The sequence below is a fragment of the Scyliorhinus canicula genome, chromosome 7 (assembly GCF_902713615.1).
Source record: "Scyliorhinus canicula chromosome 7, sScyCan1.1, whole genome shotgun sequence".
Classification (NCBI taxonomy): Eukaryota; Metazoa; Chordata; class Chondrichthyes; order Carcharhiniformes; family Scyliorhinidae; genus Scyliorhinus; species Scyliorhinus canicula.
Window position 1 is genome coordinate 116139369 of NC_052152.1, and position 13932 is coordinate 116153300.

Below are 13932 nucleotides of genomic sequence, written 5' to 3' on the forward strand. Positions count from 1 at the left end.
GGTATTCTCAGCCTGTACGGGAATTGAACCCGCGCTGCTGGACTTGTTCTGCATCACAAACCAGCTGTCTAGCCCACTGAACTAAATAGCCTCGGCTCACTGTTCCCTTTTCGAGAGGGGGTTTGGGCTTTGACTTTTTGGCAGTTAGTCACCAACAATTTGTAATTATATTGAGTCTCCAATGAAGATAAGGCCTCAAGAGTTCCCAGAGACGAAAAGGGACACTGAGCGCCCTGGGAAATGAAGGGGAAATGACCAAAAGCATGGCTGGAAAACAAAAGATAAATCCGGAGAATATTTTCAAAAATAGAAAGAGGTAATAAAGGTAGAGTGCTTCAGGAAGGGAGTACCTGAGAGAAAAGCCAAGAGGCTGAAGCCTCTGGTGCTGATGGTGGAGGGGCGGGCTTTCGGGGACAGTGAGGGGGAATGCATCCATGAACAGGGATCACATTCTGGGATATAAAACGAGTGGAAAATGCCCAGTTTTTCTCCTTACTAAAAATATAATTAATTTGGGCTTTGCTTTCTCTGTCCACGGAGTTACACACAACCGGCAGTATAACTTAGCACTGCTGTCCCCAGGCTGGTACCAATCAACAGTATAAAAGCACCATGAGGTCACAAAGAGATATAGATACCTATAATATAAACTTGCATCCTTTTAAGACCTTATATAATCTCAAGATCTCTCAAAGCATCTTACAGCCAATGAAATATCTTTAAAGCAGAGTCACTCTTATATTGAGAAATGCAGCAGCCAAATTGTGCCCAGTAAGCTCCCACAAACAGCAATGTAATTAGGATTGTATAATCTGTTATATGTTGTTGAAAAATAAATTCAGTTCAGAGTTCTCAAATTAACTGGACCAACTATTTAAATACAATGGCTACTAGTGCAGGTCACAGGGAATTCTGTGTTGATTCCCCAAAGCCTGTCCACCACCTACAATGTGCAAGTCAGGAGTGTGATGGAATAGTCCCCACTTTCCTGGATGAGTGCAATACTTAAGAAGCTCAACACCATCCAGGTCAAAGCAGCTCTGCTTGATCAGCTCCCCATTCACCACTTCCATCTTTCACTCCCTCCACCACTGACCACAGTAGCAGCCGTGTGTACCATCTACACTGCAGCAATTCACCCAAGCTCCTTCGATATCACATTCCAAATCCGTGACCTCTATCATATAGAAGGACAGCAGATACATGGGATCACCACCACCTGCAAGTTCCCCTTCAAGTCACAAACCATCCTGACTTGGAAATATATCGCCGTTCCTTCACTGTCGTTGGGTCCAAATCCTGGAACTCCTTCCCTAACAGTGCTGTGGGTGGACCTGTACCACATGGACTGCAGCGGTTCAAGGCAGAAGCTCCCCACCACTTTCTCAAGGGCAATTAGGGATGGGCAATAAATACTGGCCTAGCCAGAGGCTCCTCCATCCCATGAATGAATAAAATAAATATTTAGCATAAATATTTCGAAAAATAGTGTGGTAAAACGAACAAGGAAGCGAAGATGATCAATGATTTTGAAAGGAAATTGGATGGGTACTTGAAGGAAATACACTTGCCGAGTTATGGGGACCGAGCGTAGGAATGGATCTGACTGGATTGTGCCATGAGGAGACGGCACAGGCTCAATGGGCTGAAGACCCTTCTTCTGTGCTATAGGACAAAGGGGAGATTTCCCTGCTCTATTTTGAAATGGCTCAATGGGAAGCTTAACATCCAAGAGGACTGATGTAGCCCAGTTTAACATTTCATCTGAAACACAGCATCTCTGACAGTGCAGCGCTCCCTCAGTACTACATAGCATTGTTAGCCTTGATTCTCTGCTCAAGTCTCTGGTGTGGGATGCGATGATATGAGAGATGTGAAATATTGCCTATATTTTTATGCGTTTGATCACAAAGCTGTGGCACCTTCACAGAATGCTTGTTAGGATCTAGCTCAACGTTCTGTGCATTGGGGAAGACTGCGCCTGATTTTAATTGTGCCACAAATACTTCAGGACCTTGGCATGGAGTCAGTTTAAATCTTCAGTTTTACAGCTTATTCTTAGGATTTATTTATCAATGGGCATTTTGGGGCGGCATGGTAGTGCAGTGGTTAGCACTGCTGCCTGCGGCGCTGAGGACCCGGATTCGATCCCGGCCCTGGGTCACCATCCGTGTGGAGTTTGCACATTCTCTGTGTGTCTGCGTGGGTTTCACCCCTGTGGTGATGTGCATCACTGTAGATACACAAGGGGTTAATGTAAATACACGTAGACTAGCTAGACACTAGAGGGCGCACCATTGACATGACACACAGACACTCAACCAATAGGTCAGTAAGATAGGACACGACCAATAGGCATTCACGATGCACACAGTGGTGACACTACCACAGGGGGGCATTACACCAACCCATATATAAAGGACACAGCACACATGATCTTCCTCTTTCCAGTGGAGACACTCAGTGAGTACAGACACAGGGTTGATTCAACATCAGACCCGCCACGTGGATTGTAGCAGACTGGTTCGTCAGTCTGAGTAGCTATAGAAGGATTAACAGTAGTGGCGAACCCGAGTAGCAGAATCGTAAATAGTTCAATAAACGTGTTGAAGTTATCTCCACGTCTGAACCTTCCTTTGTCAGAGTGCACATCAAGGAAGCCGCTTATGCTACGCCAAGAGCATAACAAGACAACCCCCACAACCTAAAGATGTGCAGGTTCGGTGGATTGGCCATGCTAAATTGCCCCTTAATTGGAAAAAAATAATTGGGTACTCTAAATTATTATTTTTTTAATCAATGGGGATTTTGGGTACCCTTTTGAAATTCACAAAGATTCAACCAAACTATGGCCATGGTATTGGTCAAATTTGTAGTTTCACAGAGGGAGGAACATGAGAGCTTGTGGGAAATGCTGCCCTCTCATTTTTTCTGAAGTGCAACTATGCTACACTGTCAAGCTTTTAACATTGTAGCAAACGGACACATTAACGGACACTTTCCCCAACGAGGATGTTTGATGCTGACGTTAGGTTTAATCAGCAGATTGTTGTTGCATTCGCCAGCGCTGATATCCCACGTCTCTGATGGGGATTGGAGTTACTTTATACTGTTTGAACCCCAGTGTTGGCATCACCTTTAACACTCAGAATTTCAAACTAAACCAAGGTCGCAGCCAGTGGGCAGCACGGTAGCATAATGGTTAGCACAATTGCTTCACAGCTCCAGGGTCCCAGGTTCGATTCCCGGCTTGGATCACTGTTTGTGCGGAGTCTGCACATTCTCCCGTGTGTGGGGGGTTTCCTCCGGGTGCTCCGGTTTCCTCCCACAGTCCAAAGATGTGCAGGCTAGGTGGATTGGCCATGCTAAATTGCCCTTAGTGTCCAAAATTGCCCTTAATGTTGGGTGGGGTTACTGGGTTATGGGGATAGGGTGGAGGTGTGGACCTTGGGTAGGGTGCTTTTTCCAAGAGCCGGTGCAGACTTGATGGGCCGAATGGCCTCCTTCTTCACTTTAAATTCTATGTACTGTTGGTTTTGTCCTAGCTTCCCTCTCTATTGGCCCTCACTTCTCTTCTCCAGGAAGTGAGTGAATCTGGATTTCATGGCACTAACCCACAATCCATGCTATACCCTGGAGCCCTAACGTCCTTCTGCGAATACTACCATCAACTGTTAACTTAGAATTTCCAGCACAGAACCAGGCCATTCAGCCCACCTGCTCCATGTCAGTGTTTATGCTCCATTCTAGCCTCCTCCCAGCTGAGTTCATTTCACCCTATCAGTATATCCCTCAGTCTTTTATCCCTCATTTAGTTTATTAGCGCGTCCCTCCTCAATGTGATGGTGGGTTCCACTCACCCCCCCCCCCCCCCCTCCCCCAACAACACAAGTTGGCTATAAACAGCAGCCAATTACTTATTGAAGGTCTCCCATTAAATGGTTACACAAAATGCCAAAGATTGACAGAGGACATGAAGGGCGGGATTCTCCAGTTCCCCAGCCTCGTGCTTCTCGGTGGCGCGCCGTTCGCTGGCAGCGGGATTCTCTACTCGCGCCGCTTGTCAATGGGATTTCCCACTGAAACCACCCCACGCCGCCGGGAAACCCACAGGCGGAGCTGCCCTGCCGGCAGGAACAGACAATCCCAACGGCCGGACAATTCCAGCCGCGGTTTCAAGGCAAAATGTAAAAGTGGAACTTTGATTACTGTTGCACATTGATTCCAACTCGAACAAGTCTTTCTCTGATGACTGCAACTCTTCCAACAGCGAAGCAAGTGGAGCCAGCTCAACGTGACGTCGACTTGACTTTCCATCTTCCTCATGTGGCTGGATGCTACTAAGCCTGTTGCTAATTCCTTTGTATTCTTCCTTCAAGTCCTCAATGTACTTCCTCACAGCTTCCAGCCGAAGGAGCTCACCAAAATAATTATGACAATGCCTCTCTGACTGTTGCCTATGAATGGCATTCGGCACATTTCCAGGGAGGCACGATGACCAAAGTCTGGCTGTCGGTCTGCGTGTCAGCCTCAGCCTGCAGAAACGGCTACAGGTCCTTCCACGGTAACTCTGCCTCCGGGCTATGTTGACAATGAACCAATCGAGTCCACGTTTCATCTTCTGAACAGTTTGTCAAGCTCATCACAGGAGAATTCAGTTATCTGGTGGAGTTGTGAATCAACAGATTAGTTGGAGGTAAATACAAGCAGCATATTGTCAGACATTTGGCAGGCAATGTTGTGAAACTCCTTTTGAGAGATTGACTTGAGGCATGAGGGACTGGAGCAGCTGGAATTGTTCTAAGGGTACAGAAGGTGAAGAGGAGATTTAATAGAGGTGTTCAAAATGAAGAGGGGTTTGAAAGGGCAGCACGGTGGCAAGCACTGCTGCCTCACAGAGCCAGGGACCCAGATTCGATTCCAACCATGGGTAAATTGTCTGTGTGGAGTTTTCACGTTCACCCCGTGTCGGCGTGGATTTCCTCCAGGTTTATCTCAAAGTCCAAAGATTTGTAGGTTAGGTGGGTTGGCCACACTGAAAATTGCCCCTTAGTGTGCACTGATGCGGAGGTTAACGGGGGTTACAGGGATAGGGTGGGGCAATGGGCCTAGGTGGGGTGTTATTTCAGAATGTTGTTGGGCTGAATGGCCTCCTTCTGCACTGTAGGGATTCTAGCATTAAGGAGAAACTGTTGTCACTTGCAGAAAGAGAGTAACCAGAGGATATGGCTTTAGTGTAATTGACAAAAGAGCCAGAAATAGCAAGACTTTTTTTTTAAAAAGACACCGTGTAATCCTGAAAGGACATAGAACATACAATGCAGAAGGAAGCCATTCGGCCCATCGAGTCTGCACCAATCCACTTAAGCCCTCACTTCCACCCTATCTCCGTAACCCAATAACCCCTCCTCACCTTTTTGGACACGAAGGGCAATTTAGCATGGCCAATCCACCGAGCCTGCACATCTTTGGACTGTGGGAGGAAACCCACGCAGACACGGGGTTTGAAAGTGCAGACTCCACACAGAGTGACCCAGCGGGGAATCGAATCTGGGACCCTGGCGCTGTGAAGCCACAGTGCTAGCTACCGTGCTGCCCACAGGAGAATGATGGAAGCAGATTCAGTATTAACTTTTAACAGGGGACTGGAGAAAAATCTGTAAGGCAGAAACAGCTGCAGGGCCTTCCAAGGTCTAACCTTTTCCTCCCCGACCACGATGAGACCTCTTCTTTAACCAACAAGATATCTCAGCATGGCAGGCAAAATGGCCGGGCAGGCAGCCCTGTCCCCATAGCAGAGACTGTTCACAAGGTTATTATACAGACATTCCCCACACACTGTTCCTCATCGAAAATAAAAGAACTCTGTTCAGGACTGTACTAAATAACCGAGAGCTATCCAGACAGAAATAGATATTTATTAATGGCGAAATCCAAAAAGATCAGATTAAGAAACAGTCACTTTCCTTTTATATCATAAAAGGTAAAGAGTATGAAAGGTAAAGAAAATGCGCCATGTAGACGAGTCTGAGCAGCACACTTTGTTTGCTTGTTTGTACCTTAAATCGTAGTGTATAACTCAACTTGGCGGAGATGACCCATTGTGTTTAGGTCTGCACAAGGCTGATAAGTTAACCCACCCCCCCTCCCCCCCCAATCACATTTTCTGCTCATAGATTTCTTCAGTCTACCAATTTTGGAAGCATAATTATTTTTTAAATGTTTAAATGCAGTACGATTATATAATTCCAAGGGACATAACACTGAATTTTATAAAAGAATACTTATGACCTGTAAAGGGCAGCATGATAGCACAATGGCACTGCTGCCTCACAGTGCCAGGGACCCGAGTGTGCACGTTCTTCCCGTGTCTGCGTGGGTTTCCTCTGAGTTTCCTCCCATAGTCTAAAAATGTGCAGGTTGGGTAGATTGGCCATGCTAAATTACCCCTTCGTGTCCAAAACGTTGTGCAGGTTGAGTGGTGTTACAGTGCTACGGCGTGGCAGTGGGTCTCGGTAGGGTGCTCTTTCAGAGGTTTGGTGCAAACTCAATGGACCGAATGGCCTCCTTCTGCACTGTTGGGAGTCTATGGATTCTCTCCAGTGGACAAAGCTCTCAGGGTGATGTGTGTAAATATCAGCAGATCGGTTTTGAGGACTGCCGTAACCTGCAGCAACCTGAGATCTTATTATTTGTGGAACTTGAGGTATGGACACTGGTGGACAGTAAAAAGCAATTGGATATGGGTGGACAGTTGGGTCTTTTTAATAAATGAATATGTGAGTGTTGCTGCAAAACGCAACATGCTGCCAAAGCTTTTCATTTTGCATTCATCAGGCCAGTTCACCAGAATTTATGAAACTAAACGGGGAACAACAATTTATACTGCATGAGTGTTAATTGGTTTGCAAGTGGATATTGGTTGGTGGTGTTGTCATGGAGAATGCAGCATGGAATAGTTAACTGCCCAGCTCTGTTCAAATTCTAAACTAGCAGTTCGACTGATTGATCAAGTGACTGTTTGAATGCAAGATGAAAAACTTTGATGTCACGTCTCCTTTTTTCAGCACTACCGAACGGTGAAATGAACATTTTTACGTTAACTGACCATTCACAATTTCGGTTGATTTGAAGCAAGAACATTTTTGTTTTCACAGAATTACGTTTGCATCACTTAATCAAATATAAATCAAAGGTCTCCCATGTTATTTTTCGACTGGCAGATTATACTAGGGAGAAAGGGCAAGGCTTGAATTTCGCCATTGAATTTAGCATATGTTCAGTATGTATCTTATTGCTGGGTGCAGTTGAATGGGCGGAAAGTGATTTATTTTATTTTACTTCAGCAGAAATGTCTTGTTAGATACCAGAGCAAACTGGTCGGGAAGGTACAGGAGGAACAACCAACTAATCAGAAGAGGTGAGCCATTGCCGTGTGCGAGAGAGATCCTGTTTGACCAATCTCAAGAGTCGGGGGGGGGGAGCACAGAAATCTTGTGGTTAACAGCGGCTGGCTGGATGCTTGTCGATGTTTCAGTAAAGAAGTCATTAAAGGATTATTCTGATTTCAGGTGAAGTGCTTGTGATATGGATCAGAAAATGGATCAACAATCAGCCAGGAGGTAACGAGTGAGGTAACGAGTGAGGTAACGAGTGAGGTAAATGAGGGATCAGCTAGGAGGTAGTATTGGCTGCTTCCTGTAGCGAAAGAGAATCTCTTGGAAATTAAGCAAAACCTCCTCCACCACATCGATACCACCCTGCGCATCCACCCCGATACCCCGTCGCTCCTTGTCCCCGATACCCCCTTCGCTCCACCCCCGTACCCTCTCGCTCCACCTCCCCGTACCCTCTCGCTCCACCTCCCGTACCCCCTCGCTCCACCTCCCCGTACTCCCTCGCTCCACCCCCCGTACCCCCTCGCTCCACCCCCCGTACCCTCTCGCTCCACCCCCGTACCCTCTCGCTCCACCTCCCCGTACCCTCTCGCTCCACCTCCCCGTACTCCCTCGCTCCACCCCCCGTACCCTCTCGCTCCACCTCCCCGTACCCTCTCGCTCCACCTCCCCGTACTCCCTCGCTCCACCCCCTGTACCCTCTCGCTCCACCTCCCCGTACTCCCTCGCTCCACCCCCCGTACCCTCTCGCTCCACCTCCCCGTACCCTCTCGCTCCACCTCCCCGTACTCCCTCGCTCCACCCCCCCGTTCCACCCCACCGTACCCCCTCGCTCCACCCCCCGTACCCTCTCGCTCCACCCCCCGTACCCTCTCACTCCACCCCCCGTACCCTCTCGCTCCACCTCCCCGTACTCCCTCGCTCCACCTCCCCGTACCCTCTCGCTCCACCTCCCCGTACTCCCTCGCTCCACCCCCCCGTTCCACCCCACCGTACCCCCTCGCTCCACCCCCCCGTACCCTCTCGCTCCACCCCCCGTACCCTCTCGCTCCACCTCCCCGTACTCCCTCGCTCCACCTCCCCGTACTCCCTCGCTCCACCTCCCCGTACTCCCTCGCTCCACCTCCCCGTACTCCCTCGCTCCACCTCCCCGTACTCCCTCGCTCCACCTCCCCGTACCCTCTCGCTCCACCTCCCCGTACTCCCTCGCTCCACCCCCCCCGTACCCTCTCGCTCCACCTCCTCGTACCCTCTCGCTCCACCCCCCAGTTCCACCCCCCCGTACCCTCTCGTTCCACCCCCCAGTTCCACCCCCCCCGTACCCTCTCGCTCCACCCCCCCGTACTCCCTCGCTCCATCCCCTCCGTACCCCCTTGCACCTCCCATGCTCCACCCCCTTGCACCTCCCCCGCTCCACCCCCCGTACCCTCTCGCTCCACCTCCCCGTACCCTCGCTACACCTCCCCGTACTCCCTCGCTCCAGCCCCCCTGTTCCACCCCCCCGTACCCCCTCGCACCACCCCCGCTCCACCCCCTCGCACATCCCCCGCTCCACACCTCCGTACTCCCTCGCTCCACCCCCCCGTACCCCCTCGCTCCACCCCCCTTACCCCCTCGCTCCATCCCCCCGTACTCCCTCGCTCCACCCCCCGTACCCCCTCGCTCCACCCCCCCGTACCCCTTCGCTCCACCTCCCCGTACCCCCTCGCTCCACCTCCCCGTACCCCCTCGCTCCACCCCTCCGTACCCCCTAGCTCCATCCCCCCGTACTCCCTCGCTCCACCCCCTCCGTACCCCCTCGCACCTCCCCGCTCCACCTCCCCGTACCCCCTCGCTCCACCTCCCCGTACCCTCCCGCTCCACCTCCCCGTACTCACCTCGCTCCACCCCGCCGTACCCCCTCGCTCCACCTCCCCGTACCCCCTCGCTCCACCTCCCCGTACCCTCCCGCTCCACCTCCCCGTACTCACCTCGCTCCACCCCGCCGTACCCCCTCGCTCCACCCCGCCGTACCCCCTCGCTCCACCCCTCTGTACCCCCTCGCTCCACCCCGCCGTACCCCCTCGCACCACCCCTCTGTACCCCCTCGCTCCACCCCTCTGTACCCCCTCGCTCCACCCCTTTGTACCCCCTCGCCCCACCCCCTCGTACCTCCCCCGCTCCACCCCCCTCGCACCTCCCCCGCTCCACCCCTCCGTACCCCCTCGCTCCACCCCCTCCCGCACCCCCTCGCTCCACCCTCCCCGTACCCCCTCGCTCCTCCCTCCCGTACCCCCTCGATCCTCCCTCCACGGTACCCCCTCGCTCCTCCTCCACCCCCGTTCCCCCTTGCATCTCCTCCTCCCCCTCCCCCTCGCATCTCCTCCTCCCCCTCCCCCTCCGTTCCCCCTCCCCCTCCGTTCCCCCTTGCATCTCCTCCTCCCCCTCCCCCTCCGTTCCCCCTCCCCCTCCGTTCCCCTTGCATCTCCTCCTCCCCCTCCGTACCTCCTCGCTCCTCCTCCGTACCCCCTCGCTCCTCCTCCCCGTACCGCCCCACTGCCCCACCCCCGTACCGCCCCACTGCCCCACCCCCGTGCCCCCTCTTCCCCACCCCGCGTACCCCCTCTGCCCCACCCCGCGCACCCCCTCTGCCCTACACCCCGTACCCCCTCTGCCCCACCCCCGTACCCCTCTGCCCCACCCCCGTACCCAATCTGCCCCACCCCCCCGTACCCCCTCTGCCCCACCCCCCCGTACCCCCTCTGCCCCACCCCCCGTACCCCCTCTGCCCCACCCCCGTACCCCCTCTGCCCCACCCCCGTACCCCCTCTGCCCCACCCCCGTACCCCCTCTGCCCCACCCCCGTACCCCCTCTGCCCCACCCCCCGTACCCCCTCTGCCCCACCCCCCGTACCCCCTCTGCCCCAACCCCCGTGCCCCCTCTGCCCCACCCCCGTGCCCCCTCTGCCCCACCCCCCCTGTACCCCCTCTGCCCCACCCCCGTACCTCCTCTGCCCCACCCCACCCCACCCGTACCCTCTGCCCCACCGCCCGTACCCCTCTGCCCCAACCCCCCTAATCCCTCTGCCCCAACCCCCTAACCCCTCTGCCCCACCCCGTACCCTCTGCCTCACCCCCACCCGTACCCCCTCTGCCTCACCCCCACCCGTACCCCCTCTGCCTCACCCCCACCCGTACCCCCTCTGCCTCACCCCCACCCGTACCCCCTCTGCCTCACCCCCACCCGTACCCCCTCTGCCTCACCCCACCCGTACCCCCTCTGCCTCACCCCCCCCGTACCCGTACCCCCCTCTGCCTCACCCCACCCGTACCCCCTCTGCCTCACCCCCACCCGTACCCCCTCTGCCTCACCCCCCGTACCCCTTCTGCCTCACCCCCCCGTACCCCTTCTGCCTCACCCCCCCGTACCCCTTCTGCCTCACCCCCCCGTACCCCTTCTGCCTCACCCCCCCGTACCCCTTCTGCCTCACCCCCCCCGTACCCCTTCTGCCTCCCCCCCCGTACCCCTTCTGCCTCACCCCCCCCCGTACCCCTTCTGCCTCACCCCCCCCCGTACCCCTTCTGCCTCACCCCCCCCCGTACCCCTTCTGCCTCACCCCCCCCGTACCCCTTCTGCCTCACCCCCCCCGTACCCCTTCTGCCTCACCCCCCCCGTACCCCCTCTCCCGTAACCCCTCTGCCTAGATACCCCTCCTGCACCATCACCCCGATTAACCCCTCCACAAAGCTCAATGTAATTTTGAATCATCGTCACCTGATCCCCAGTGTTCCCTCCTGCGGTGTCCGCCTCACACCCGCCGTGCACATGCGCATCTTCCCTGGAGCGCGAGGCGCTGTGGGAAATGTGGGCGAGAACTACATTACCCAGCGGGCTGTGCGGTAGGCGTTTCCGGTCTACCCACAGACGGAGGATGCTGGGTCCAGGCAAAGCCTGATAAACAGCTCCATCCACCGACCCTAACCCTGAACTCCAGCTTTACCCGCACTCCCCAACAGCAGCTCCGAATCTGACCCCCCTGGTGACTCAGGTGCAGGGATTTAAACACGGGCAGGGATGAAATGTGAGGTGCTTGGAGACAGCATGAAGCACAGGCTGTGTCTGGTGGGTGGCTGGACTGGGTATTGGACCGATGGAGAGCAAAGGTTTTCAGGAATGGGAGTCCTGGGGTTACCTTTGACCAGAAACCGAACTGGACTAGCCATATAAATAGTCCTGCGGCTACCAGAGCAGGTCAGAGGCTGGGACTCCTTTGTGAGTAACTCACCTCCTCATCCCCCAAAGTCTATCCACCATCTACGAGGCAAAAGTCAGGAGTGTGATGGAATACTGTCCACCTGCCTGGATGAGTGCAGCTCTAACAACACCATTCAGGACAAAGCAGGTCCGCTTGCTTGACATCCCACCACAAACATTCACCACCGACGCACAGTGTCAACCGTGTGTACCATGTGCAAGATGCACTGCTGGAACTCCCCAAGGCTCCCTAAGTGACACCTTCCAAACCCGTGTCCATTCCATCTAGAAGGACAAGAGCAGCAGATACCTGGAAAAACAAAGATGTGGCGGGAGCCACCTAATGGGTGACCTCCTCCCTGTCACCACCGGAGGTGGTTCCCGTCCAAGTCATTCATTACCCTGACTTGCAAATATACTGTAATTTCTACACCATCGCTGGATCAAAATCCTCAAATTCCCTCCATAACATCACTGAGTGTGTACCTACACCACATGAACTGCAGCGGTTAAATAAGACAGCTCACCACCTTCTCGGGCAATTAGGAATGGCCAACAAATGCCGGCCTAGCCGGTGATACCCATATTCTGTGGTTAAATAAATAGGTAAAAAATCTAAAGTGCCATTATTTTGCTGAAGAGCTGAGGCAGAGGATTGAAGATGTTGAAGCCTATTAACATAAAAGAATCACCAACGAATCCAATAGAATGCAGAAATGTAATTACCAAAGAATGAGAATGACTAACTAGGATGGCAGGGTGGCACAGTGGGGGGGGGGGGGGGGCGGCACAGTTGCACAGTGGTTAGCACTGTTGCTTCACAGTGCCAGGGACCCGGGTTCGTTCCCTGCTTGGGTTACTGTCTGTGCGAAGTCTGCACATTCTCCCTATGTCTGCGTGAGTTTCCTTCGGGTGCTCTGGTTTCCTTCCACAGTCCAAAGATGCACGGGGTCGGCGGATTGGTCATGCTAAATTGCTCTGTAGTGTCCAAAATGTTAGGTGGGGTTGCTGAGTTACGGGGATAGGAAGGAGGTGTGGGTTTAGGTAGGGTGCTCACCATAGACTCAATGAGCCGAATGTCCTCCTTCTGCACTGTAAATTCTATGAAATCTATGAGGATGCCAGCTTTCTCTAAAGTCAAAACCGGGACCTCGGGTGGTGACAGGGAGGAGAAGGTCACCCGTTAGGTGGCTCCCGCCACATCCTTGTTTTTCCAGGATTTTGGTCGTCAAAACTGGCCCATCATAAGGAATAAGGAATTTGTCGGCGGAAATATGTTGAAATCTACGAAGAAGGTTGGTGGTAAGAAGATTACAGGGGGTAATCCTTCGACAGAGTCAGAAAGGCCGCAAAGCTCAGTAGGAGGGACGGTGGTGGCTCCGGCCTTGGGTGGGCTGCTCATCACGGTGGAAACACTGAGTGAGGGATGGCACAGGAGTTTGAAAAGCAATTAGCAAAGCATTTTGATAAGCAGGGCAGGGTGATGATGGAAACCCTTAAGTGGTCAATTGGATTTGGATTTCATTTATTGTCACGTGTACCAAGGTACAGTGAAAAGTATTGTTCTGTGTACAGTCCAGGCAGATCGTTCCATACATGAAAAAAACAGGACATACATAAATACACAATGTAAATACATAGGCACAGGCATCGGATGAGCAAACAAAGTGGTAGTACTACTCCGTAGAAAAGGTATGTGAAGAGGTCAGTTCATAAGAGAGTCATTCAGCAGTCTGATAACAGCAGGTAAGAAGCTGTTTTTCAACCTGTTTGTGTGTGTTCTCAGACTTTCGTATCTCCTGCCTGATAGAAGAAGTTGGAAGGGAGAATAATTGGGGTGGGAGGGGTCTTTGATTATGCTGCCCGCTTTCCCAAGGCAGCATAAGATGTAGACAGTCAATGGATGGGAGGCGGGTTCACATGATGGACTGGGCTGTATTCATGACTTTGTAGTTTCTTACGGTCTTGGTTGGGCCGAGCAGTTGCTATACCAGGCTGTGATGCAGTCAGATAGGATGCTTTCTATGGTGCATCTGTAAAAATTGGTAAGAGCCAATGTGGACATGCCGAATTTCCTTAGCTTCCTGAGGAAGTATAGACGCTGTTGTACTTTCTTGGTCGTAGCATCAATGTGGGTGGACCAGGACAGTTTGTTGGTGATGTGCACACCGAGGAATCTGAAGCTTGTCAACCATCTCCACCTCATCACCATCGATTCGAACAGGGGTGTATACAATACTTTGCTTCCTGAAGTCAATGACCAGCTCCTTAGATTTGCTGACCATGAGGGAGAGTTTGTTG

At 53.0% G+C, this 13932-nt stretch overlaps 2 protein-coding genes across 4 annotated transcripts in view; one reads left to right on the top strand and one right to left on the bottom strand.

The window, feature by feature from the left end:
• Positions 1-11217, bottom strand: part of mtrf1 (mitochondrial translational release factor 1) — a 33514-nt gene extending 22297 nt beyond the window's left edge. For 2 of the 3 annotated variants that reach the window (XM_038802749.1, XM_038802748.1), the window contains exons 1-2: positions 11152-11217; positions 4210-4662 (exon numbers count right to left, since the gene is read on the bottom strand). In XM_038802749.1, the coding sequence (XP_038658677.1) occupies positions 4210-4618 (409 nt within the window). In that variant the 5' untranslated portion in view covers positions 4619-4662; positions 11152-11217. Of the gene's footprint in view, positions 1-4209; positions 4663-11151 lie in introns of those variants that run through there. The other variant, XM_038802750.1, reaches the window with a different exon arrangement.
• Positions 4653-13932, top strand: part of gdf3 (growth differentiation factor 3) — a gene marked incomplete at its 5' end in the record, with an annotated part of 49920 nt that continues 40640 nt past the window's right edge. Inside the window, 3 exons of the mRNA XM_038802336.1 lie at positions 4653-4696; positions 7347-7420; positions 7572-7622. Of these exons, the coding sequence (XP_038658264.1) occupies positions 4653-4696; positions 7347-7420; positions 7572-7622 (169 nt within the window). The remainder of the gene's footprint in view (positions 4697-7346; positions 7421-7571; positions 7623-13932) is intronic.